This window comes from Neovison vison, chromosome 2 (assembly GCF_020171115.1).
Source record: "Neovison vison isolate M4711 chromosome 2, ASM_NN_V1, whole genome shotgun sequence".
Taxonomy (NCBI): Eukaryota; Metazoa; Chordata; class Mammalia; order Carnivora; family Mustelidae; genus Neogale; species Neogale vison.
The window spans coordinates 187,613,367-187,640,001 of NC_058092.1; the positions used below are offsets into that span (position 1 = coordinate 187,613,367).

Consider the following 26,635-nt stretch of genomic DNA (forward strand, 5'->3'; position numbering starts at 1 on the left):
CTCTCATCTTCCAGGACTCTTATTTGGAACTTCTTTTTCCCCACGTGCTTTACCAATCCAACATGACACATCCTTTATGATCTGGTCAGGTCTAGGAAGTCTCTAACTTCAGTGTGTCTGTTCTGTCTTTACTGCAGTTTTGATCAGTGGTCAGAGTGTTTAATGTAACTTATTTTATTTTATTTTTAATTTTTAAAAGATTGTATTTATTTAATTTTTGCGAGACAGAGAGAGAGAGCCGGAGCACAAGCAGTGGGGAGGGGCAGAGAGACAAGCAAACTCTTTGTTGAGCAGGGAGCCTGACACAGGGCTCCATCCCAGGACCCTGGGACCATGACTTGAGGAGAAGCAGACGCTTAACTGACTGAGCCAACCAGGTGCCCTGTAATTTTTTTTTTAAATTATGGTAAAAACACACATACAACTTACCATCTTAACAGTTTTTAAATGTACAGTAGTGTTAAGTATAGTCCCCTTGTTGTGAAACTGATTTCCAGAACGTCATCTTACCCATTAAACATCAACTTCCCATTTCTCCTAACCGCTGGTAACTATCACTATCTGTTTCTACGAATTTGACTACTTTGGAAATCTCTATATCTAAAGATATGTAGAATCATGTAGAATTTGCTTTTTTTTTGACTGGCTTATTTCACTTAGTATAATGTTCTTAAGATTCATCTATGTTGTAGCATGTGACAAGAATTCCTTCCTTTTCAAGACTGAATAATATTCCATTTTGTGTATAGACCACATTTTTTGTATCCATTCATCTGTCCATGGCCACTTGGCTTGCTTCTCCCTGTTGGCTATTGTGAACCATTCTTCAGTGACATCAGTGGGCAAATATCTCTTTGAGACCCTGCTTTCAATTCTTTTGAATATATACCCAGAGTTGGGATTGCTGGATCATATGACAATTCTGTGTTTAGTTTTTTTAGGAACTTCCATTCTTTTTTCCATGGTGGCTGTGCCATTTTACAATATTACCAACAGTGCCAAAGGGTTCCAGTTTCTCCACAGCTTGCCAACACTGTTCTTTTCTTTTTTCTTTTTTTTAAAATAGTACCCATCTTGCTTAATGGCATTTTAATTGTTTCATGTACACTCATTTTGTCTTCCTTACCAGATTTTAAACCTCTTCAGAGTACAGATCACATATGTTCTTCTGTGTACCCTCAGGGCCCAGCCCAGCACTAGGTCCACCTTAGGTATTTACAAGTAATTTTTGGTTGATTGAATGACATTAATACCTTGAGTTGAGCTTAATTCTTTTATTTTTGAACTTTGGGTGGAATTTTTTAAAGATTTTGTTTATTAATTAATTTATTATTTATTTATTCTGTCAGGGAGACTGATAGAGGGCTCGATCCTAGGACCCCGGGATCATGACCTGAATGGAGACAGACAGACAATTTTTTTTTTTTTTTTTTTGTTAAGGCAGACGCTTAACCAACTGAACTACCCAGGTCCCCCTAGAATTTACTTTACAAATAGAATGAGCTGACTGCCAGGATAGACTGAACAAATCTTAAGTTAGTATGCCATAGAGCAGAGGGTCTGCTCATGTCACATGTCACTGTTGCTTCCTTCTTGACTAAAAATGCAAACATCATGGTCATCCCACAAGTTGCTGGGCCCATTGTTGCTGAGGATAGTTCCCGTGCTCCCACCCTCTCCCACCCACACTCCCACTGTCCCAAGGGACAGTGCTCTGGAAACCCTGTTTTACTCAGGTGGAACCAGAAAATCCCAGAGAGGAAGAAAAAAAATTGAGGCATTCGGAAGGTTGCCTGCAGGAACTATGACCAAAGGAACGGTCAGGAACTATTCTTCAGAAAGTATAGCTAGTCTCAATTCTGCTTTGTTCTCTCCTCTACCCAGTTTCTCCCAATTTTCCTGAGGTCCTCAGGAACCAAATTCTCATCCACTGCCATGACTTTGAGGGTTGCTCTCATTCCCCAGACTCTTTTAATTTCTATATGGAAAAGTCCCTCCATTAGCCATCCATTTGGCATTTTAAAAATGAACTGATCATTAGCATCTAAAAAAAGAACAAAGTACAAGAGTGCCGAAGCGATTACTTTTTGAGACTAGATTCTTTAGAAAAGTTGCCTCAGGGTAGCTGGGTTTGCACAAGACTCTCAGGTGTACATTCCCTTCTTGATTCATCCTTGTCTGAGAAATTCTGCCCAAAAGTTGGCCTTCCAGCCCTGGATCTTTCCCACCTCTATACGGGCCCTCATTTCAAAGGATAGGATTGGAGTAGAAGCCCCAGTAAATAGAAAGTTTGTGATTTAATTGGGCATTTCCCGGGTAAAAAATTTAATCAACACTCCCTAGATAAGCACCGACTGACATTTTCCCCAAGCTTGTTTGGTGGTAAGACTCTTCTAAGATGCGTGTTAAGAATTGACTCCTAGGCCCCAACCTGGACCTAATGAAGCAGAATTTCCAAGGAAGTAACCTGACAATCTACATTTTTTCAACCTTCGAGCCCAGTAATTTTTTCTTTTTAAGTTTTAAAAAATTTATTTGAGAGAGATCGTGAGTATGAGCACCTGGGTGGCTCGGTCGGTTAAGCTCAGTCTGCTTTCGGCTCAGGTCATGATCCTAGGATCCTGGGATCCAGCTCCGTATCTGGCTCCTTGCTCTGCAGAGAGTCTGCAGAGCCCTCTCCCTCTGCTGCTCCCCCTGCTTGAGCTCTCTGTCTCTGTCAAATAAATTTTAAAAAGCTAGTGAACGAGAGAGAGAGAGAGAGAGAGAGAGAGTGAGAGAGAGAGAGAGAGCAGGCATGCACAAGTGGGGGAACCAGGGAGGGGAGGAGCAGAGGGAGAGAGAAAAGTAGACTCCCCACTAAGCAGGGAACCCCACAATAGACAACAACAACAACAACAATGCAGGGCTTGATCCTGATCCCCAGGACTCTGGGATTAAGACCTGAGCCCAAGGCAGATGTTTAACCGATTGAGCCATCCCGGCACTCCGAAGCCAGGTGATTGTTATAATCAAACAAGGTCAGAAAACCCAACATTAGTGAATATTTATTATTACAGATTCCTGGGCATGCATTCAAGAGGGTACTTTTTTTCCCTCGGGGAGGGGTAAAGAGATAACACTATCATAGTGATAATCAACACAGTCTTTGGAGTCAGAAATCCAGCTTTGACTTCCAAGGTATTGGCGTGTGATTTTAACTGCTCAGAGCCTTTGCTTCCTTATCCATAAAGTGGGATGGTGTTGCATCTCCCTCGTTGAGAATTAAGTGAGATAATGCACATGACTATTGCCCAATGCCCTGCTAAGTAAAATGCACGTAATGCAGTGCATTAAAAGAGATGCTACTGTCATTTCCCCACGAAGAACCCTAGGCTATCCTCATCATTTAATATGGGTGAATAATGGTTGCAAACAAGGAAAACTGGCCATTGATGTTCCCAGAGACCCACATAGCTATAAGCACAGCCAGAAGACCCAGTGATGGCTTCTCTGACCAGCCTCAGCGTGGCTGGCTATATTAAGGAAAAGGAAGAGCATTTTTATTAAAGTCTGGCTCGACCTAAGTAGGCAGGAACCGACACAGACATGACTAAGACAGTTAGGGCTGCCCTGGGATGGCACCATTGGTTAGAGGTAGGAAGATTCCCAGGTATAAGAATAAGCATCCCCACATTCCCAAAAGAATGTGATACTGCATCAGAGATAGGTCTCTACCTCCTGGAATCGAGCAAGTAGGGGACTAAGTCCCAAGTCTACCACTTACCGCGTGCCCTTGGGTAAACCGCTTAAACTCTGTGAGTCTCTGTTTTCTCATTCACAACATGGGGAAAATAATAGCTTCCTTAAAGGTTGTGTGTTAAGATTGAAAAAGAAATGAATGCTAAGCAAATACAAGTCAGTTATATCATTTATCTTTAACAAAGGATAGATTATAATATCTCCTTGTGGGAAGCAGCCTTCCACTTCTTTTTTTTTTTTTTTTTAAATGATTCATTTTATTTGTTTAAGTAATCTCTCCCCCACAATGTGGGGCTTGAACTCACAGCCCCAAGATCAAGAGTCAAATGCTCTTCTGACTGAGCCAGCATGGTACCTCCAGCTTTCCCCTTCTTGAACTGCGGTCACACCTCCCACCATCACTGCCCACAGAGTAAAGAGGAGCCTCCTGGTCAGAATATCTTCATGCTGTTTTTCCGCTCATTCTGCAAACACATCTATCTCAAGGGCTCCGAGCTCTGTCTCTGCTCCCTCCTCTCACAGACCTCCATACATCTCATCCTATATACCTTCTGAAAAGAAACATACCTGCCCCTGACCCCCAGGACTTGGCTGCTTCATCACACTGTTACCAATCACCGCTTGGAGAAAAGAAGTACCTTCTGCAGGTGGGTAGGAAGATGAAGAGACTGGGGGTGGGGGTTGACGCTGGTCAGGAAGGGAGGAGTAAGGATTCAGACATAGGAGAGGAGAAGGTGGAAATGTGTCATGAGTTTCTTCAAAATCCGTGAATTCTGAATCTCATCATTTTCAGTGAATGAAATCAGATGATTCACTTCCCTTCATTAGCCCTCCATAACACATGAAATTATACATCATATGAGCTATGGATGTTATGTGATTTTGCTTCTATGCAAAAATTTTGAATATACACTAGCTCCTGACTGAAAGTATTTCCTTAAACATCAATCCCGGCCCTACCTACCAGTTTTCAGTTTGCCTTGTTAATCTTTCTTCCTGGGTATCCCCTTCAGCTTCCAGGTAAGTAGCCATTGCCATCCCCCATGGTAACCCAAGCAGAACTTCCAGGACCAGGACCTAGATTTGGAGGTCCTAGCTTTGGAGGGAACTCAAGATCTAGGTCTGGAAACCCATGACCAACACTCCTTTAAGGTCACAAGTTCCTGACTGAGGAAGTAACTGGGTTTGGATTAATGACAAAGACAATTTTGGCCAGGGCTCAAAATATTCGTGCAGAGATCTGAGCTAGCTGGCTTGGGTGGGACTCGGAATTGGGCCAGAGATGGTGAGGCAGGGAAGGGTGAGAAAGAGTAGGGGTCAGAGGCTGGAGCTGGAGGGACCAACTCAGCCTCTCTGTTCAGGGCATTATTGACGACAGAGTATAACCTCAGGGTGCAGCCCCCCCCCTCTATTTTCCATGAGTAAGGAAGCAAGTATGTGGCTTCCTCTGCCCTGCTCTTTCCACTCTTTCTGCAGGCTGATGGGGGTTAGCAGTTCCAGCACCTCCCCCATCGTGTTTCAGTGCCTGCTGTGACAGCAGCATCTTTTCCATGAGCACTAAGCCAAACGCAGGGAGGAACAGAAGACACACGGAAGCTACGTGGCCAGCATTCAGGGCCTCCTTCCCAGAACTGCAGAGGAATCCGTCTGCCCTGGGTATAGAGGGGAAAAGAGTAGAGCTTCAAGCCACAGACAGCGGATGAGGGTGGGAGGGAATGGGAATCAGGACGATGGGGTGTGATCAGCACATGCAGCTGGCCAGCTGCTGGGAATTGGCTAAGGACACGGCATCCCGACTTGACTGGAATTCTGGGAGTCACTCCAGAGAATTGCTGGTCTTCTCGACCAGTATAGCCATAGTCAAGAAGGCAAGGCAGGTCCTCAGGGTAGGAATTGTAGTTTACAAAGTTCATCCTGCTTTTTTCTTTTTCTCTGAGAGAAAGAGAGAGCATATGTACATGCATGTGCAAGCAGAGGGAGGGGTGGGGGGGGTTGTAGAGAGAGTCTCAAGCAAGCTCCATGCCCAGCGTAGACCCAGGCTTGATCTCAGGCCCCTGAGATCATGACCTGAACTGAAATCAGGAGTCAGATTTCACTCAAGTGATGGAACCATTCAGGCACTCTAGAAGTTCATCCTTTTATGTCTGGTATCTTAGAACTGTGTCTGGCACATAGTAGGCCCACGATAAATACTGAGTATTTATAAATTTACAAATTTATAAATATTTATAAATAAAGGAATGAACGGATGCTTTCCCACACAAGCATGATCCCATTCAATCTGCAGTGTGAGGCACAGGCAGAGTGGGTGTTGCCTTGTTTTGCAGAAAGGGAACTGAAAGCAAGAGAGTTAAGTGTCTTGCTTAAGGTTATTGAACTTGGATGTGGTAGACCTGGGACTAGATACTGTACTCTTGGTATAGTACCATGTTGAACACTCTTGGTGTAGCAACCCAGGAATATATCCTGTGACTTGATGTGAACTTCCCTTAGGTCCCACTGGTCAGAAAATAGCCTTTTCAGGGGCCCAGTTTCCTGAACATAGTCTCAGGGTCAAGTCTGGACATCCTGGTTCTCTTTGCACAGCTGGCATCTGCCTGCTCTTTTATGAGAAGCTTCAGGAAAGGGTCCTCTTTATTAGTCTCTGTTGCCACATCCGACTTGGTCCCCTGAAACACAGAGGCAGAGTGGTGGTTTGACTCTGTGAGTCAGGAACGGAATGAAGTTCTGAAATTATGTTCCTTATTCTCTTACCCTTGACAAAAACTTCAGATAGCCTAGATCACCAGGTTAGTTCCTGGAACTCAGGCAAGCAATTAAATCATACTATACCAAGGGTTTCTCAGGAACTAGGGCCCCACAGCCTGAGGAGTATTCTGGAAGGCAGTCTCCAAAAGCAGCAAGAGGTTTTCCTGAGCCGGAATATTGTATATATCACCTGGCCCTCATCTTCACAGCATTCTGTCTTGTACACCTCTTGTACCCCTCTGTATGGAGCATGGAAACAAGGATCAGAAAACCTGGGTCTTAGTGCTGGCTTTGCTGACTCATCTAGTCTGTATCTTTTCTCTACCTCATTCTCCTCATTGCAAAATGGGAATAATGGTTTCCAGCTATGCCACAAAGAGGAATAGATTGTATCAAAGTGCTTTTCAGCACAAGACAGGAATAATACCAGTACTATTTTTTTATGGCAAGAGGAAAAGAGAGTAGGGAAACTAACAGGATGCCTCAAAGCTCTCTGTTCCCACTTGTTTGTTGATCCATCCCTCATGAAGCACCTACGTGAGCAAGGCCTGTGCCCAGTACTGAGGAAGAGACAAAGATATTTAAGATGTGGTCCCTGTCCTCAAAGAATGGGAAAGACCAGCACAGCTGTGCAAGAAAAGACGGACATGAAGATTTCAGGAAGCACCAAAGATGGCAGAGTGGAAAGAAAGTTAAGAGCCGGAGATTTCTGGATGGTTTCACCAGGTGAAGGACTGTAGTAGGAAGGAAGGGGAAGAAGAGTGTCAGCTGCATAACGGTCTCCAAGCCTCTTTGTCCAGAAGGAAATGAGGTCATCCTGCTCTCAAGAATGAGCATGACAGCCTCCAGCCAAGTAATCTGGAGTCATGAGAGCTGCTGGGGGTGCTCTATGAATCATGACAGTGTGCTGGGAATTTCCTGATACTTAACCTAGTAGTTTCAGGGTAAGTCCTCAGGCTGCAACATCTCTGTTTACATTTTGATCACGTTTATTTGCAATTAATGGGTTCTAAATCCAAACAAAACATGCTTCAGGCTTTTAGAGGAAGTAGTGAGGTCCACTCTGAGATCTATAGCACCTCTGACTCAGTCCTTTCCCTGAGGTGCTGGCAGCTCAGCTGGGCACAGAAGAACTCTCTACAGAGGGTAATTGGTCACCTTCCTCACGAAAGCTGGATGGTTAACTTGCACTTTACCTGGAGCAGAGGCTGGCGTCCTGATACCTCTCACAGGAGCAGAGCAGAGAAGCATTCCTCTTCCCTACTCTGATGGCTTTCTCCCCGTCATCTTCTTGGCCCTCTCAAGTGGATCCAGACCCAAGGTCCAAGCAACAAAATGCTGTAGGCCTAGGCAGAAAAAGGGACCAAGCCTTGGGCTTGGCTTTAGGGCCCTGGTGAGTTACAGGGACTTCGCCCCCTTTCCTCCCATTGGGGGAACAGTCCTTCTGCGTAGAAAGAAGTGACTCCCCCCAAGCCCTGATTCCCAACACTAGGGGAAAGGGATGGGGTTGACTGAGCTTCCAAGTCCCTGCTGGGCTCCTTCAGCTGTGTCTGAGGAATATGTGCTTGTGCGTGTCTATACAGCTCTGTGAGCTTGCCCTCAGGCAGGAAGAGCGGGTGGAGTCCTTTACACATGATCTGTCTTCCTGGAGGCCAATCTTGTTGGATAAACAATTATTTTATCTTATTAGAAGCAAGGCTTTAGGATGAAGTCTAGAATACATATGCATTTTTTAAAGACCTATCATGAGACTTTTGGAATGGGGGATACAAAGGTAAGCTTTCAAAAAATTTAAACAGCACGAAGGGGCATACAGTGAAAAATAAATCTCATTCTTGTCCTCCAGTTCCCCAGTTCCTCTCCTCAGATGCGAAAACAGAACTTCCTACCCCTCCACAGCTTACTGCCTATGTTAACAAGGCTTTCCTATTATTTTTTTTTTTATTAACTACCTATACTCTGGGCCAGGCAAATAAAGGGATTGCTTGTTATAGGAGCTTTTTGGAAGATCCATCAACATTTCAGTAAAAATCATCAATAGTTTGTGCCCTTAGACTTGTTCTCACAATCCTATAATATTATACCATGATCCATAGCCAATCCTTATCAAGCTGTCACTTTCAAACACCACCCTTAAACCAAACTGGCAAATTCTCAGTAAAATCTCATCTTGCCTAAACGCTGCCCCTGCCAGCCACAACCAAAGGCCCTTACCTCCGTGAGCAATGAACTCAACTTTGTCTTATCCACTGGTTATGTTGGTGAATTTTGGGGAGCTAGTATTGGAAGACCCTGTGTCAGCAGGAGTTAGCCAGCGTGTGTCATGTGTACTTTCTTTCTTTTCAAGGATTTATTTTTAAGTAATCTTTTATACCCAACCTGGGGCTGGAACACACAATCCAGAGATGAAGAGCCCCCTTGCTCCCCGGATTGAGCCAGCCAGGTGCCCCTGTCAAGTGCATTTTCACGTTGAGAAAGAGGCTTAGCTCTAGGAGCTGCACACTATGCCCCTATTCCCAGCGTTTGGAATCACTCTCTTAGGCGGTTGGGGGCCAAAGGTGGAAAGACTGGAGAAGAGCTGATTTAGGGGATCTGGGAAGAGTCAGCAGAGCTGGAGGGGAGCCTCTCTAGCGCGATTCGGAGGTCTCTGCCCTGGAGTGGGACCCAAGCCAGGTGAATGGGAGGAGGGGGTGAGGAACTGAGATGCCTCTAGGTCTCTCTCTCTGTTCAGACCTCGCTCGTCCCCTCCGCTGGCGACCGCGCAGCCCCTCACTCTCGGTCAAGGCTGTGGAAGCCCACGGGTCCAGGTCGCGCCAGTCCCCAGGGAAGCTGAGGGAAAGGGAAGCGTTGGGGAGATCCCGGGCTGGGGCGGGGCCAGGCTGGGGCGGGTCCTGATATAGAGCCCCGCAGCCGGCCGGCAGCACAGCGCGGCGACTGGAAGCCCCAGAGCCCCGCGGATTGTCAGAGTGTCAACCCATCCCGCCGTCCCTGCTCGGTGTCCCTCCTGCCGCAGCTACCGGTGAGTGCGGGCCACCCCAATTGCGCAGAGCTGCTCCTGCGGGCGTCCCTTCCCCCAACCCCGGCTGTTTCGGCGGTCCCCAGCTGCCCCCGCTCCGCCGCGGCCGAGCCTGACTCACCGCTTGCGGTGCCTGTGCACCCTCTGTGGGTGCTCGGACCCCTGAGCCCCCAGCGGGGAGAGACGGCAGGCCTGGGGGCCCTGGCCACCGCCGGTGCGCCCCGCAGGAGACCTAGGGATTCCTGCCTTGAACCGCGCTAACCCAGCCGGCCCACCTTCTCGCTCCTCGGCTTCTGTGTCAAGCTGACTTTCTCCCTCCCTTGCAGAGCCGCTGCCTAGAGCCCCAGCCTCGCCACCATGAGAATCCTGCTGGCGTGCCTGCTCCTCTGTGCCCTAGTGGTGAGCGACTCCGAAGTAAGTGGCTTTCCCGCTTTGACCTATAGCGGGCCCTCCGAGGGGGCTTGCAGGATCCCGAGCAGCGCGGGGGGGGGGGTGGCACTCGGGTGTGTGTGTGGGGGAGGACGGGGCTGCACAGGGAGCTGGAATCCTCTGGATTCCATCAACGGCGGGACCAGACCATCTCGGGGAAAACAGGCCAGGTGTGGCAGTGGGAATCCTGAGAACTAAGAGAGTTCGCACTTTCAGGGAAGGGAGGAAGAAGCCGTAGAGACGTCGTTCGCCGCCCCACCCCCGCCTTCTTGCACCCTGTATGTGAAGTGTGCTTTCTCTCTGCTAGAAACCTATGATCTTTCCTGTGAGGGCTAGTTAGATATGAACAAGGTGAAGAAAGAGGGAGCCGGAGGAAAGGGTGAGATTTGGGATTGGGGCCAGTTTGTCCTTTCCCTTGAGTCCCAGGACAGCGGGACCTTTGCTGAACTTTTCTCCTCCCCTCCATCTCTTCCAGGGAAGCCATGAACTTCACCCAGGGTCTAGTGCATGTGAGTATCCACCCATTGCATAATATCTGACTATACAGACCTCTTGGAAAAGCCTCAGGGGGCAGCCCCTCCCTGACCCTGCTGCAGGGCTGACTCCCCCTTGCCTCCTCCCACCCTCCTTTCTGACCACGCCACCTTTGTGATCCCCAGCAAACTGCCATTGTCTGAATGGAGGAACATGTGTGTCCTACAAGTACTTCTCCAACATTCATCGATGCAACTGTCCAAAGAAATTCCAAGGGGAACACTGCGAGATAGGTATGGGGATCCTGACTCTAACTGGGCAGGAGGGGGCACCAGAGATTTGGGGGCAGGGAGAGATGGGTGGGGTGGGAGAGCAGGCGGGAGTCAGGAGCTGGAGGTGGAGTGGGGGACATTTTCACCCCTGGGTGTGATACACAGTCAAACACTGCCCCATCCTCTTTCATGCATCTCTGGCGGCACACAAATGTGAGACGGGGATGGAAGGAGACCCTTTCTGGCGTTTCCTTGCCGGGCCTTCATGTGAGGCCTGACAGGATCTCTAAAATGCCAGTCTGAATTTCCTCTTCTTTCTATTATCTCTCATCCTCACATTCTTCCCTAGATACAACGAAAACCTGCTTTGAGGGGAATGGTCACTCTTACCGAGGGAAGGTCGACACTGACATCATAGGCCGGCCCTGCCTGGCCTGGAACTCTGCCACTGTTCTTCTGAAAGAGTACCACGCCCTCAGACCCGATGCCCTTCATCTGGGCCTGGGCAAACACAACTACTGCAGGTGAGGGGTGGCAGCAAAGACCCTCTCACAGCCCCCCAGGATCCCTTGCTACCACCCCCTGTGTTTCTAGAGTGCTGTCCATAGCCTGAGGAAAGCAAGTCTCTGGTTGACTTTTCCCTGGAGGGGAAAGAGATATATTCTGGGTTGGAATGACACCCCCCTCCCACCTTTCTGTGTTACCAGGAACCCAAACAACCATAGAAGGCCTTGGTGCTATGTGCAGGTTGGCCTAAAGCAGCTTGTCCGGGAGTGCATGGTGCCAGAATGCTCTTCTGGTGAGTGTCACTGACCTGTTTGTGACAGTAGGGAAGATCATATGTCCTTTTATCCCATCACAGGAGGGTCGAGGAGGGACCCTGCCTGGCCTTGGAAAACTGGGAGGTTAGAAGACAAGAGAGAGACATTCTCCTACTTGCCTCCCCAAGACATCCTTCTCTTTCTTCTCCAGGAAAAAATCCCCTCACTCCAGAAAAAGCTGAGTTTCAATGTGGCCAGAAGGCTCTGAGGCCTCGCTTTAAGATTATTGGCGGAGAATTCACCACCATCGAGAACCAGCCGTGGTTTGCCGCCATCTACAGGAGGCACCACGGAGGCTCTGTCACCTACCTGTGTGGTGGCAGCCTCATCAGTCCTTGCTGGGTGCTCAGCGCCACACACTGCTTCATGTACGTCCTCCATCTCTTCTCCCTGACCCTCCTGTCTTACCCCAAACACATCTTCTCCTTCCCAGCAAAGGATGCCACTTAAATTCTACCACCTTGGGCCCCTCCCGTGCAGGCCATGACCTTGGGTGCAAGTCATGCTCTGAGGCCACCTTGAGGGGAGGGGACGAGATGAGATCTCATGAGATCTGACTATCTGACAAGTCTCCCCTCCCACAGTAATCACCCGAAGAAGGAGGACTACATTGTCTACCTGGGTAGGTCGAAGCTTAACTCCAGGACACCTGGGGAGATGATGTTTGAGGTGGAGAAGCTCATCTTGCATGAGGACTACAGTGCTGACAGCCTTGCTCACCACAATGATATTGGTGAGTAGAAAGCCCTTATCTGCCATAATGATGATGGTTGGAGGAAGAGCATCCAAGAAGAGACCCAACCAACTGAGGTTGTAGGGGAACTAGAGATCCTGCTTTATACAGCAGAGGGACATATGGGAGAGGCCTACTGTTCCTCTGCAGAAACCTTGAATTTCCAAACATTTAGCCTCCTCTAGATGGCAATGGCCCGGTAAGCATGTGACATGGGTGGGGAGGCCCCTTCTTTTGTTGGATAAAACCTCTGCCTGTTCCAGGATCTGGAACTTAGAGCAGTGAGCTGAATTTAGCCCATCTGCCTCAGCCACCCATACATCTGTATAGACCAGCCCTGGCTGGCCAAGGCCCATGTCAGCAGCTGGAACAAAACCCTTGAGGCATGGGACAGGAGAGGCTTGTTTCAGGTAATAAGCTGCCAGCAGACTTTCCAGGATGGCCTCTGACCCTAAATGATTTGGGGATAGACATCCAGTCCTTCAGCATTTGGAGGGGAGAGAGGGTGACCACCTGGCCAGGTAGAGATCTTCCCCCCTGACCTCCCCTGCTTCCCTCTTCCCCCAGCCTTGCTGAAGATCCGCTCCAACACGGACCAGTGTGCACATCCATCCAGGTCCATACAAACCATCTGCCTGCCTCCAGTGCGTGGAGATGCTAATTTCGGCATGAGCTGTGAGATCGCTGGCTTTGGAAAAGAGAATGACAGTAAGTGACATTTGGGGCTGGCTCAGAGGGCCCTGGGCGAGTGTTATAACCTGGAAGTAAGCTCAACTTGATCAAGACTGGACTGTGGAGATAGAGATGGGAGCGCTGTGGAGGTAGTAGATAGTCCAGGGATGGAGTGGGGAGCACCGTTTAGGGAGTGATGGGCCCTAAAGGTAAACAGATGGGGGTGTGTGTGAGGGGGTATACATGAGGTAAAGACTCAGATCTGTGGGGGAAAGAATAAAGTCTTTCCCTGGTAGGGACACTTTTTGGTCCCTTCCCTGGCAGAGAGTCCCTGTGGGAAGGCTGTACGCATCTTAAAGTAAACTTCTCCTTGTTTCCTCCATCTAGCTGACTATCTCTATCCAGAGCAGCTAAAAATGACTGTTGTGAAGCTGATTTCCCACCAGGAGTGTCAGCAGCCACACTACTATGGCTCCGAAGTTACCACCAAAATGCTGTGTGCCGCTGACCCACAGTGGGAAACAGATTCCTGCCAGGTGAGAGTTCCAGTCTCTCTTCCTGTCACCCCCAAATCTCCCCTGGCCTCCTGGGCCTATCCCTGCCAGCTTCCGAGAGCCCCTCTCCAGCCAAAGCCCCAAGAAGTCAGAATTAGGAGCTTAGGTCTTAGTTTAAACTAATTTTTATGCGTTTACCAAACGTTTGTCATAAGCCTGGCTCTGTGCTAGGCACTTCAGACTGGAGAAGGGAAGGGAATAGGACCATAAGAAAGAGGAAAACACTAGAAAATAATACAACTCAGTGCTCAGGATATGGTATGAATTGTAAATGATCAGTGTTTAGGAGCTGGAGGTTAGTACCAGTGAGGTGGTCATAAAGGGAAAGCTTTAGAGAGAAGGTGACTGGAAGAATTTGGGGAGGCAGAGGGAAGAAAAGGAGACCGTTCCAGTTGAAAGATACAAAAACAAGCCTGAGCATGGTGTATTCCAGGATGGCGAGGAAAAGGGTCTGAGAGTGTAGATGTAGTTGTGGCAAATAGCAGGGCTTTGAAAGCCAAGCGGAGGATTTTAAACTTGATATGGTAGGAAATGGGGAGCCACTAAGGACTTGGGGATTCTAAGATATTCTCCTTTTTCTCTCTCTCTCGGGCATGACTGGGTGATTGGATCAGATGACCCCCTCCTCCCTTTTCCCAGGGCTCAACTTATGTGTCTTTGGCTTAACAGGGAGACTCCGGGGGCCCCCTGGTCTGCTCTATCCAAGGCCGCCTGACTCTGACGGGGATTGTGAGCTGGGGCAGTGGTTGTGCCATGAAGGACAAGCCAGGCGTCTACACAAGGGTCTCACACTTCCTGCCTTGGATCCACATGCACTCCAGGCAACAGAATGGCCTAACCCTCTGAGGCTCCCCAGGGAGCCAAGGGAAGCGAGGGGTACCACCCACTCCCACGCTGGCTGTCATTTTTGCAGCAGAAGCATCTGCTTCGGCTCTATATAAGGGAGAACCTGAGAAAGACAGGCTCTCGAAGAGATGGTTTTTATGTGTGCTGCCCCCCCCAGGGGGAGCAACAATAGCTTGATCCTCAGCTACAGGCCTGGGTGCTGAGTGCCCAGAGTCCCCGGGGCCAGGATGGAGGGATGGCCCTAACCCAGGACGGTTGTTGATCAGTTGTTTATCTTTTTCTGAACTGAAGCCTCCTGGAGAGAAAAAAATGCCATTTCCTGTGCATGGGTAGAAGGAGAGCCAGAACCCCCAACAGCGGGCATTCATGAGGCCTACTGTTGGGAAACAAATAATTTCTCAATTAGGAAGCCGAAAAGAACTGAGGTCTCTTGAGGGAGATTGGCCACTGTGGAACAGTGGCTTGGGGAGTGGAGACACTAATGACTTGAGGGAAGGGCTCTGACATTCCATGAATGTATCAGGAAATATTATATATGGGTGTATATGTGTGCACACTTGTGCATGGGGCTGTCAGTGTAACAGCTGGTGTCCCTGTGTGTGACTGCAAATCTATTTCCCTAAACTGAATGGACTGTGATGACACATAGAAGGGTCTGTCTGGAGAGGTCCTGGGCCACTCCTAGGGCCTCTTGGGTCTGTCATGTGATCATGCCCATGAATATATCATTCTGGGGCATGCCTGTGATCAGCAATAAATTTTCAGTTTCACTTTTCATAGATGTTCTTTCTTGGCCAGTTATCCCTTCTGACCTTTTGTCTGAGTTTATCCAATCCTCACTGGGTGAGGTGAGGCCCACTCCTATACACTGAATATTTAATAATTATATTCAGCTATTTTTATTTATATCTATTTTTATAATTTTGAATAAAGGTCAATAAAATGTGATTTTTCTGAAGACTTTTGTTCTTTCTTGGTACTTGTATGGGAGGGAGTTGGGGAGCATAAAATGGAAAATAATGATGGTAGCGTGTACCCTAGAGTTTCTTGGGGGCTGAATCTCTGTACTTAGTGGGGCTTTGGGAATAGAGGCTAGAAGAGTTGTAGAGTAGGTTCTCCATAGCACATAAGGTACAGCCTGGTGTGTGGGCTACATAACAACCATGAATTCCCTTCTTAGCCTGATGCCTTTGTGCACATCTTGTACAGCTGTACACAGTAATCCTCTAGGATAAGTCCTGCCATATTCTCTTCACTCTGCCCATAACAATCCTGGGGCTGACCTCAACCAAGGAGAATACCTGCATGAGTGAAAATTGCTGATCTCAAACCCAGCCCAGCTTGAGTGTGGCATTCTGGGAACAGAAAACAATTTCCCATCATCTGTGTGAGGAGCTGGTACTAATTTTCCTCAGTGTGTTGACGGAGCTCATGACCAGTCACTATGATCCCTAATATTAGGGGACTCGGAATCTAAAGCTAGGTGTTATCCTAATGGAGGTGACCACACATTTTGAATCAAACATAGGTTTCTGAAGAACTAGGGTGTAGAAAGCAGGCGGCAAGTAGTGCCTGGATGGCTCAGTCACTGAGCATTTGCCTTTGCCTCTGGTCATGATTCCAGGGCCCTGGAATTGAGTCCCACATCCCTCATTGGGCTCCCTACTCAACGGGGAGTCTGCTTCTCTCTCTCCCACTATTGCTCCCCCTGCTTGTGCTCTCTCTCTTTGTCAAGTAAATAAAGAAAATCTTAAAAAAAAAAAAAAAAAAAAAGAAGGCAAATGGGGAGATACAGCTGGATGTTAAAATGCTGGAGTTTCCAAGCTATGTTATTGGGTTTGGACAGTGTTTCTTAACAAGTCACCTGATAACCTTTTTAAAAAATATATGCATGCTGATGCCCCACCCATAGAGACTGTGGGTGATTCAGGTTGGGGCTGGTGCCAGGGCTTGTGAATTTACAGAAGCTCCTCAGGTGGTTCTGATAAGCACTCCTGGTTGAGATCCTTCGGGGACAACTGGCCAGAATATGTGAAGGGCCAAGTAAATTCAAGATACAGTCAGTATGTGTTCTTTGCATGAAGAGTCAGTTTCCTGAGTGGAGTTTGAGAGTGCAAGTTCTTCCTGTTCAGAGGTTCCCTAGACCATGGGCCCCTGGAGGGCAGGGATCCAGAGTATTCTGCATTTCATCCCTATAACCTAACATGTTGTCTTATTTATTGTGATACAATGGTTCAGAGCATGGATTTCATAGTCAGGTAGTCTGGACTAGAATCCTGGTTCCAACACTAGCTGTGTGCCTTGGGAAAGACTTGTAACGTCTCTGTGACCCCAGTTTCCCCATCTGTAAAAAAGAGATAATAATATTTACCTCCTAGGAATGTTATAAGGATGCATGAGTTCACAAATCCCGGAAGCTAGTAAAGACAAAGACACGATGGCTGTTATTACCAAACTATGTAAATTCTCATAGAACCGAGTGGGAACCTCCTTTACTCTTCCACCCCAGGACTGCATTAGTGGGCTTTGTGGGAGCTGGAACTTGTCAGAAAGAAAAGGCATGATGCGAAGCTAAGGGGCCCAGCCCAGGCTGAGTTGCTTTTCAGCCTCTGTGTCTCCCCCACCCATCCAGGGGCCAAGACAGATCTTGTTCCAACATGAGCTGTTCCAGCATCAGGGCTCACAGACACTGAAAACAGGAAGTATGAGCCCCACTGGCCGGGTTGAGCAATGACACTGCTAACTCTTCTCAGACCATTTCCCAGCCACCACCCAGACCTGACACCCCCACCTCCCCGTTGCCTCTACGGGCCACCGCAGCCCCAGCTGCCACCAGGCCTCGTTGTTACCTCTTCCCTAATCTCTCTCAGGCTCTCCAGGGAACAGCTACTTCTCCAACAATCGCAGCTCTAGATACTAAGCTGTCACTCATTTTGGGGACTGCCTTCTTCTAGTCCTCACTGTGTTAGGGGCACTGTGTTTTGCTTTTGTTTTGTTTGTTTTGTTTCCTAAGTAAGTTCTATTCCCAACATGGGGCTTGAACCTATGGCCCCAAGATCAAGAGCCCCATGCTTTACGACTGAACCAGCCAGGCGCCCCTTCATTGGACACTGTGTTAAGTTCTTCATATGTGATCTGATTTAATCCTTACAACAGTCCTGTGAGGAAGGTGCTATCATCACCCCACTTTACAGTAGAGAAAATGGAAGCACAGAAGGAGATTGAGTGACTTGCCTGAGGCATCACAGCTGGTAAGTGGCAGACTCAGTGTTCAGATGGCTTCAGAGTACATAGACCCAGCACCGTGACATCTGACCTCCCAGGAGGACCCAACCTGGGAAAAGGAGAACAGCCCCCCTTTTAAGCTCCCTACTTTAGAGATACTGGGTTTCTAGGCTAAGTGTATAAGAATTGCCACCCATGTCTATAGGATATTTTGTATTATGTATTATAGGATATGTTATAGGATATGCTATATTATCTATTATAACTCTTTCCTCTTTAACGATTCCCAGACCAAGTGAGGAGACCATACTCAGTCACGAGTTTCAAAGTAAAATTTCACTCTTCTCAAGCTAACCTCATCCTTTTTTGCTGAAACCTGATTTCATTGAAGTGGTTTCCGTTTTCACCAGAACCCCTCCTTCTGAAATATTCTGTGGCCCATTCTATCACAAGGGCTCAACTTGATTTCCACTTATGTCAACCCCCACAATAACCACACACTTCACTTACCCTCCACATTCACTCTCAGGCTGTCCATTTTCCTCCCCAGCAGCAAACATCTGAACCTTCCCTTTAAATCAGACACAGTGGGAGAAGTTGCTGAGGTGTTTTTTAAAGAACGGTGCTATTGAGAAATAAGTCACACACCATATAATTTACCCCCTTAAAGTGAACAATTGAATAATTTTTATATTCACAGAATGGTGCAGCCATCATCACAACTAATTCTAGAACATTTTTATTATCTCAAAAAGAAATCCTATACTTGTGAGCTGTTACTCCTTTTTTCTCCCCTTCCCCTCACCCCCTAATCTACTTTCTGTCTTTATGACTTTGCCTATGCTGGACATTTCATAAAACTGGAATCATATAATATGTGGTCTTTTGTGACTGACTTCTTTTGCTTGTCATAATGTTTTCCAGTTTCATAAATGTTGTAGCATGCATCAGGACTGTTGCTCAGCTTTATTTATTTATTTTTAAAGATTTTATTTATTTATTTGACAGAGATAAAGACAGTGAGAGAGAGAACACAAGCCGGGGGAGTGGGAGAAGGAGAAGCAGGCTTCCCACTGAGCAGGGAGCCCAATGAAGGGCTCGATCCCAAAATCCTGGGATCATGACCCGAGCCAAAGGGAGATGCTTAGTGACTGAGCCACCAAGGCTCCCTGTTGCTGAGTTTTAAATAGCAGATTGGGTGAAAGGATAGACTAGGCCTTCTTCTAACCTTGCAGTCCCATTGAGAGTCATTCAAGAAATAAACAAAACAAACAACTTTTAGGTGCCTGCACACCAGGCATTGTTTTAGATGCTGGGGTACAAGAATGAATGGGACATAGTCCCATGGGAATGGGAATAGTCCTAGTCCTCAAGGAGTTCACAACTTTGTAAAGGAGACAGAACAAAGACCACAATTCAGTGTGAAAATGCTATGATAAAAGTATGTATAAAGTGCAAGGAACAATGATGAAGAGGCAGTTAATTCTGCCTTGGGAAGTCAGGGAAGACTTTATAGAGGAGGAGATATTTTACCTGGGCCTATCAAGATGCAAAGACATTTGCCAAACAAGAGGGAGAAAGATATTCTAGGCATAGGGAAGATCATGAGGACATGAAAAGGTGAGGCATTCTCAAGAAATGATGACCAGGGGTGCCTGACTGGCTCAGTCATTAGGGCGTGTGACTCTTGAACTCAGGGTAGTGAGTTCAAGCCCATGATGGGCATGGAAATTACTTTAAAAAAAGGAAGAAATGGTGAATCAACTGGTGTGCTAGAGAAAAGAGTTTGGAGGTTGGCCATGAGCAGGCAGACAATAGCGGGGGAAGGAGCTGGTGGGATCCTTAGGTGAGGACCCTTAGGCAGGGCTGGTAATCAGTAGCAATCATGAAATAGCTATTTTCCAAGATTCCTTCCAGATTTCCTCCTGCCATCCAGCCTCTTTCTACTTCGTGATCCAGCAACCATAGGGTTACAGCTGGGCAGAGGGCTCCCTAGCAGGAGCCTCGGAGACCCCTTCCTCCTCCAGCTGCCATCCAAGTATTGGTACTCTAAAGTCCTGCTACTTATATATTTTGAATATCACCTCTTGCCCTCAGGTACTGTTTTTCTCAAAATCTAGAAAGTTAATTAAGTTCAAGGAGCCATAAAAAGGGTTTTTTTTTCCCTTAACTAAAAATTTTCACCCAGTAGGGGCACCTGGGTAGCTCAGTCTGTTAAACATTGGACCCTTGATTTTGGCTCCTGTCGTGATCTCAGAGTTGTGGGACAGAGCCCCATGTTGGGCTCTGCTCTCAGCAGGGAATCTGCCTGGGAATTCTCTCTCTCCCTCTCCCTCTGTCCCTCCCCACCACCAGAATAAATGGATGGATCTTGAAAAAAAAATTCCGCCCAATTATAAAAGTAACTATAGGGACGCCTGGGTGGCTCAGCTGGTTAAGCGACTGCCTTCAGCTCAGGTCATGATCCGGAGTCCTGGGATCGAGTCCCACACACCTCAGGGTCCCTGCTCAGCAGGGAGTCTGTTTCTCCCTCTGACCCTCTCCCCTCTCATGCTCTCTCTCACTCTCTCTATCTCTCAAATAAATAAATAAAATCTTTTTAAAAAAGTAACTGTAAAAGTAAAATGCTCTCATAGTATTTCATAGCTGCTGTTAACATCTCTGATTTCCCGCGTCTCCTTTGCAATCAACCTCCTCTACTTGGCCTTGAACATTGGGTTCCCTAAGGCCTCGTCCTAGACCTTCTCCTTTTCCCACACTAAACTTTCTCTTACACAGTTTCATTCACACCCAAGCTTAAATTACCACCAGTAAACAGTGGACTGCAAATGTTTATTTCCAGCCAGACCTACCCTTATTTCCTGATGTCTACTTGACACCCCCTCTTGGTGGTCACCTGCAGGGCATCTCACACTTAACCTGCCCCAAATTGGCCCTCTCTTCAAGTCTCAACCTGATGAACTTCTACCATCACTCTCTGTCTCAGATGATGGCACCACCCCCATTCACATCCAGAAATCTAGAAGTCATCCTGACACTTCTCTCCTCTCATTCCCCTCAGCCCATCCTGGCAATTTGCCTCATAGCTCTTGAAGTCCTCCCTTTCTCTCCATTTACACCCCCACCATTTGTTGAGCCACCATCAATTCCTGCTTGGACTACCACAAAAGCTTCCCAGTTGGCCTCCCCCATTGACTCTATCCCTACTCCCTTTCCTCCTACACCCCCACCAATCCATTCTGGAGAAATCTTTTGAAAAACACAAGTGTGCCTAATGACTCCTGTTGTTCTTGGCTGGCTGTCTTGGGCAGCGTCTGGCCTCTATGTCCTTTCTAGCTCCACCTGGCAGCAACCTCTCTCAGTCTTGACCTACTGTGCCATTCTCTAACTCATCAGTCCCTCTCTTACCACGGGGCTCTTGTTCATGATGTTTCTTCTGCCTGGGACTTTCTTTGACTAGTTAAGTTTTTCCTTGTGCTTCAGAGATCATTTCCTCAAGGGAGTCTTTCCTGGGCTGCCTCTATCTATATAAGATCCCTCTATTTTGTTGATAGTCTCATGGCAACAAGTACCACCTCTCTGATGCACTTGCAGTTGTTGCAATCTTACCTTTGTTGCATGAGTATTTGATTAATGTTCACCTTTTCATCAGATTATAACCTCTATGAGGGACGATGTGTCTTTTTTTTTTTTTTAAAGATTTTATTTATTTATTTGACAGAGAGAGATCACAAGTAGGCAGAGAGGCAGGCAGAGAGAGAGGAGGAAGCAGGCTTCCTGCGGAGCAGAGAGCCCGATGCGGGACTCGATCCCAGGACCCTGAGATCATGACCTGAGCTGAAGGCAGCGGCTTAACCCACTGAGCCACCCAGGCGCCCCGAGGGACGATGTGTCTTGATCATTGCTTTTTTTTTTTTAAATCTAGCACCATGTCTAGAATATGGCAGACATTTAATAAATATTTATTGAATGGATGCATTTTTCTGTATTTCTTCCTTCTTTCCTATTTGCTTCTTTAAAAACATTTTTTAAAAATTTATTTATTTGACAGAGAGAGACACAGCGAGAGAGGGAACACAAGCAGGGAGAGCGGGAGAAGGAGAACGGGCTTCCCACTGAGCATGGAGCCCCATGTGGGGCCTGATCCCAGAACCCTGAGATCATGACCTGAGCCAAAGGCAGAAGCTTAATGACTGAGCCACCCAGGTGGCCCCTATTTCCTTCTTTTTTACATAGTTGTGTTCACCGTCTATACATAACTTTGTATCTTGTCCTTTTCCTATGGGTATTTTGTCCTAAGTCTTTTCCTATGGTGTTACAAACATCTCCAAGGCTTATATGTACAGTGTAGATAAAAACACTCACCAACCTACCTTTCTAGATTCAGGTGTCATAGATAAAGTATGTGAACATTCTTTGTAAACTGTATATTCATATGAGGCAATATTATTTGCATTTAAAAGGAAATGTAGGTGCCCTCCCTACCCTTGCCTTTATACCTCCTTTCCTGAGGCTTTTTTTTTTTTTTTTTTGTTGCTCTTTTTCTGCCTGATCACCCAGTTAAAGTCTAAAATAACTCATTAACTTTTATATGCTACCAGCCCAAGGACATTTGCATTTTTTAAAAGGACTTCTAACAGAAGGACACTCAGGCCAATTTGATGAGCTCTGGGAAGGTGAGAGGGGACTCAAAGATATGTATTGATTCATTGATTTATCTTTCATTCATTTAACAAACACTCATTGAGAGTTGCTTGCAGGCCTGGCACTGGGCTGTGGAGGTAAGAGCTCTGGTCTCAGCTTCAGTGGGATAAAAGGTTACGTGGGGAAACAGACACGCAAATGAATGGAGTACCGTGAGAGCATAGCTATGAGGAGGAGGTACAAGATGGTCATGGATGACTAAGAGTGCGGACTTGGAGGGCAAATATGGAAAGGAGAAATGACAATCTGAGCAGAGGACAGAGTATGTGCAAAAGTAAAGAGGAGGGAGAAAGCAAGGGGGCACTCAAGGAACTGCAGGTGGTTCAAGTGGATGGGGTGTAAAGCCAGTTTGGCAAGGAGATTTGTCTGGAGGGATTGATGAGAGCTGCAACCTGAGGGCCTAGAGGACTGGGCTGGCCACTTGAAGAACTTTGGACTCTATTATGGTGTAAATTCAGTAAAAAGTTTGGGGCATGTGGCAGCAGTGTGAACGATGGATTAAATGAAGATTTTTTTTTTAAGAGTTTATTTATTTATTTGACAGAGATCCCAAGTAGGCAGAGAGTGAGAGGGAAGCAGGCTCCCTGCTGAGCAGAGAGCCCAATGCGGGGCTCGATCTCAGGACCCCGAGATCATGACCTAAGCCAAAGGCAGAGGCCTCAACCCACTGAGCCACCCAGGCACCCCTAAATGAAGATTCTTGAGCCTAGGTGATATTATGGACAAGGAGAACAGACAACGCTGAAGCAAATGAGAGTTGGAGAGGGGGCCTGAACCCGGGAAGTGGCAGTGGCCTGCAAGGAGAGTGTGAAGATCTGGGAGATTTTGTGAAATAGGATTAACCTGGTGCCTGGCTGCAGGAGCGGGGTGGAGAGGGGTGTGTGGAAGGAGAAGGAAGTATCCTTTGTCTTAGCCTCCTGCTTTCAGACAGGTAAGACGTGCATAATTTCATAGTTGAGTTTCTACCATAAGTGATTTCCCTAAAGCCATATCCAGTAGGTAGTTGAACAAACTAGAGTTATTATCGGGTGGAATTTGGGGGAATCAGTATTTGCAGGGCAAGCTAGCCCTGCTGATGGTCTCTGGGACTCTGTCCACCCAGTTGGAGAAGTTCCCGGTCACCAAAATCACTAAGTAGTGATGTTATCTAACCCTGCAGGCGTTGATGCTTGTTGCCTAAACATCCCAAATCTGTTCAGTCCTGTGACTGTAGTTCTGATTCCAGGAACTTCTCTAAAACCTCTAGTCCTGTGATGCACAGTCAGTGAGTTAGTAGATGGATCCGTGGCGTGTTTAAGGGGATCTGCAGACTGGATCTGGCTCTTTGCCCTCTGGCTTCCTAAAACTGAAATGTGACTTCTGGTGTTCGAGCAGGTCATGTGCACTTAGCACATAGCCAAGATCTGCATGCAGAGTGTGAAAATGAAGTGGCTTTTGTAAGAACTTTGTCTGGTTGGGTTCCCAGCCCAATCCCTCCATCCCCCTGGCAGTTGTGGCCTCCCAGTTGCCCTTAATTATTCACTCCCTCTTAATAAAAAGGACTGAGAATGACTTTCTTCTCTCACCTGGCTCTTTCCATCTTCGCTTTTTGGTCTCTTTAGCTCTCCTCTCCAAAGCATGTGTATAAGCTGAGGTCAGTACTGTTGGTGAGCAGGACTCTATAGTCTCAGCTTGGCTTTTCCCCTAATTACTTTGGTAAAAGAGGTGACCTCAGGTTTTCTCTTACTACTCGCTACACCTGCATAACCTTTACCATCCCAGGCTGAGAGGCCAGGGAAGCTCTAAGCCCTTGAGTCCCAGTGGGGCTGAATGTATATGTGGAGTTAACAGCTATTGATCATATCACTTTTATTTTCCACTGGAATTTGGCCACCATCCCTGGCCTTGGAGACCTATAAGATTTATGCCAGGATGGCCCACGGTGAGCTTACCAGAAACCCTTCTCTGATAGCCCTTCATGTACCTCCCTCAAGTCAAGACTTGCTTGGCCATTTGCTTTATCCCTTCCTTTCTCCTTGGCTAGACTCTCTCATGGCTGAGAGAATTAGGAGAAAGGACAGAGAGAGACACACACAGTGAGATAAACACTTTGCTTAGAACATCAATCTAAAGTGGTGGTTCTCAGGGCGGTGGGGGAGGGTACTGGTTCAGGGAACATGGGACTCCTGATCTTGGGGTTGTGAGTTCAAGTTCAAGCCCCATGTTGGGCGTCTAGCTTGTTTTAATCGAACAAAGTGGTGGTCCTCCACGATGGTTCTCAAATCAGCAACTTCAGTATCACTTGGCACTTGTTAGAAATGTGAATTATCAGACACTACCCCAGATCAACTGAATCAGAAATTCTAGAGGGGGAGCCCACCCATCTGCGTTTTAGGAAGCCCTGCCGGTGATTCTGTTCCATACTCACGTCTGAGAATCTCTGATCTAAGGCACTGATTCTCAGACTGCAGTAGGAACCCAGACCACCTAGGGAGCTTGTTAACCATAACCTGGTTAAACAAACCCGACTGGTGTCTGGGAAACTATTTTTAGCAAGCTCCCTAGGTGATTTTGATATTCATCAAAGATTGAGAATCCTTGATCTAAGGAATTCATCTTATCACTTAGCTGAGTCTCTTGGGGAGAGAGCAGACAGAATGCTATGGAAATGTCTCTCCAAGTTCCAAAGGTCAACTGCATCTGACCCTCTGGGGAGCCTGTTAGAAGAGTAAGATTTGAGTAATGTATTGAACCATACTTTCCGAGCCTGAGGCCCAGGCACTTACCTTCAGAGTTCTCAAGGTAATTCGTATGTATGTGGAAGTTTGATAACCCTGGAGCAACAGGTGGGCAGGTGTTCTCAATGATGGTATGGCACATAGAATCACCTGGGAACTTTAATCATGACATACCTGAGTCAGCTTTAATCCATCTGGGCTGGAGTTTCACTACTTTTTACAAGTCTTCCCCCTCCCTCACCTGTCACCTTGCCCAGCCACATCCCCATGATTTTAATGTATTGTTAAGGTTGAACCATCCAGTTAAAGGATAATGCAGATCTGGGAAGGGTCAGGAAACAGGAAAAAGTGAAGCTGTGCCAAGGAAAGAGTTGGTGGAAGCCTGGGGGGGGGGTGGTGGAAATTAGTTATAAAGGTCAAGTTGGAAGTCTAGAGGAGATGGAAAGGATGAAAGTGCTTCAGGTGGAAGAGTGAGTAGGTTGGCTTGGGAGATACGGAGCTTGGTGAAGAAGGAGGGCTAGTGTATGAGTGTCCTACAGCCGCTGCAACTGATTCCCACAATTTAGTGATTTAAAATAAGACAAATGTATTATTTTATAGTTCTTGAGGTCAGAATGGGTCCAAAATGGGTCCGCAGGGGTGCATCCCTTCTGGAGGCTCTAGGGGAGCAGAGTCCGTTTCTTTGCCTTTTCCAGCTTCTAGAGGCTGCCTACATTCCCTGGCTTACGACTCTACATCATCCCAACCTTTGCTTCTGTCATCACATCTCCTTCTCTCACTCTGAACCTCCTATTTCCCTCTTATGAGGGTCGCCTTTATACACTGTGATTACTTTGTTCCCTCCCAGATAATCTAGAATAATCTCCCCACCTCAAAATCCTTAACTTAATCACATCTGCAAAGTCCCTTTTGCCCTGTAAGCCAACATACTCACAGATTCCAGGGAATAAGATGTGGATATTCTCAAGGGTCATTACTCAGCCTACCACAGTCTGCCCTCTGGGCCCCAAAGTTTCACATTTATCTCATATACAAAATACGCTCACTCCATTCCAACCTCCTGCAAAACCTCAACCCATTAGAGCATCAACTCAAGTCTAAAATCTGATCTAATCCTCATCAGCTCACAATCCTCACATCTCACCATGATAATATTCTAAGTAAGATATGGGTGAGACACTGCATACAATACATCCTGAGGACCATTTTCCCTCCACCTGAGAACCTGTGAAACTCAAGAAACAAATTATCAGCTTCCAGGGATAGGCACTGAATAATAGTTCTAGACATTCTTGCTCAAAAAAGGGAGAAAAGGGAAGGGAAAAAAGAAGTCACCGGTCCCAAGACATTCTAAAATATAGCTGGGTAAACTCCTTTAGGTTTCAAGGCCTGGAAGTAATCTTCTGTGGCTCGAGACTCTAGCCTCTGGGCCTACCCCTCTCTCTCTCTGTTGTTCTACGTTTTTCTTGACAGATAATTCTGTTTGCAGCTGAGTAATTTTTCTTGCCTGTAGAATGTTGGGAGTCTTGTTTCTTGCCTGTAGAATGTTGGGAGTCTGTCAATCTCCTTTCATTTTGTTTTTTCTCTGTCCCTTTCAGTCCGAGTTGACAGTGTTTATGTTGGTGTAAAATTAACAAGAATCTTGTGGGTCTCCAATGTATGTCACAGCGATTCAGTTCATTAGCC

The 26,635-nt window shown here is 47.0% G+C and overlaps 1 protein-coding gene across 1 annotated transcript; it reads left to right on the top strand.

The window, feature by feature from the left end:
* Positions 1-9,390: 9,390 nt before the first annotated feature.
* PLAU (plasminogen activator, urokinase) lies at positions 9,391-15,080 on the top strand. The gene is made up of 11 exons (XM_044239865.1): positions 9,391-9,505; positions 9,829-9,916; positions 10,407-10,440; positions 10,591-10,698; positions 11,027-11,201; positions 11,385-11,476; positions 11,650-11,866; positions 12,083-12,231; positions 12,799-12,939; positions 13,291-13,439; positions 14,127-15,080. Exons 2-11 carry the CDS (start codon positions 9,860-9,862, stop codon positions 14,301-14,303), a joined length of 1,299 nt encoding a protein of 432 aa, XP_044095800.1. The 5' UTR covers positions 9,391-9,505; positions 9,829-9,859; the 3' UTR covers positions 14,304-15,080.
* Positions 15,081-26,635: the final 11,555 nt, after the last annotated feature.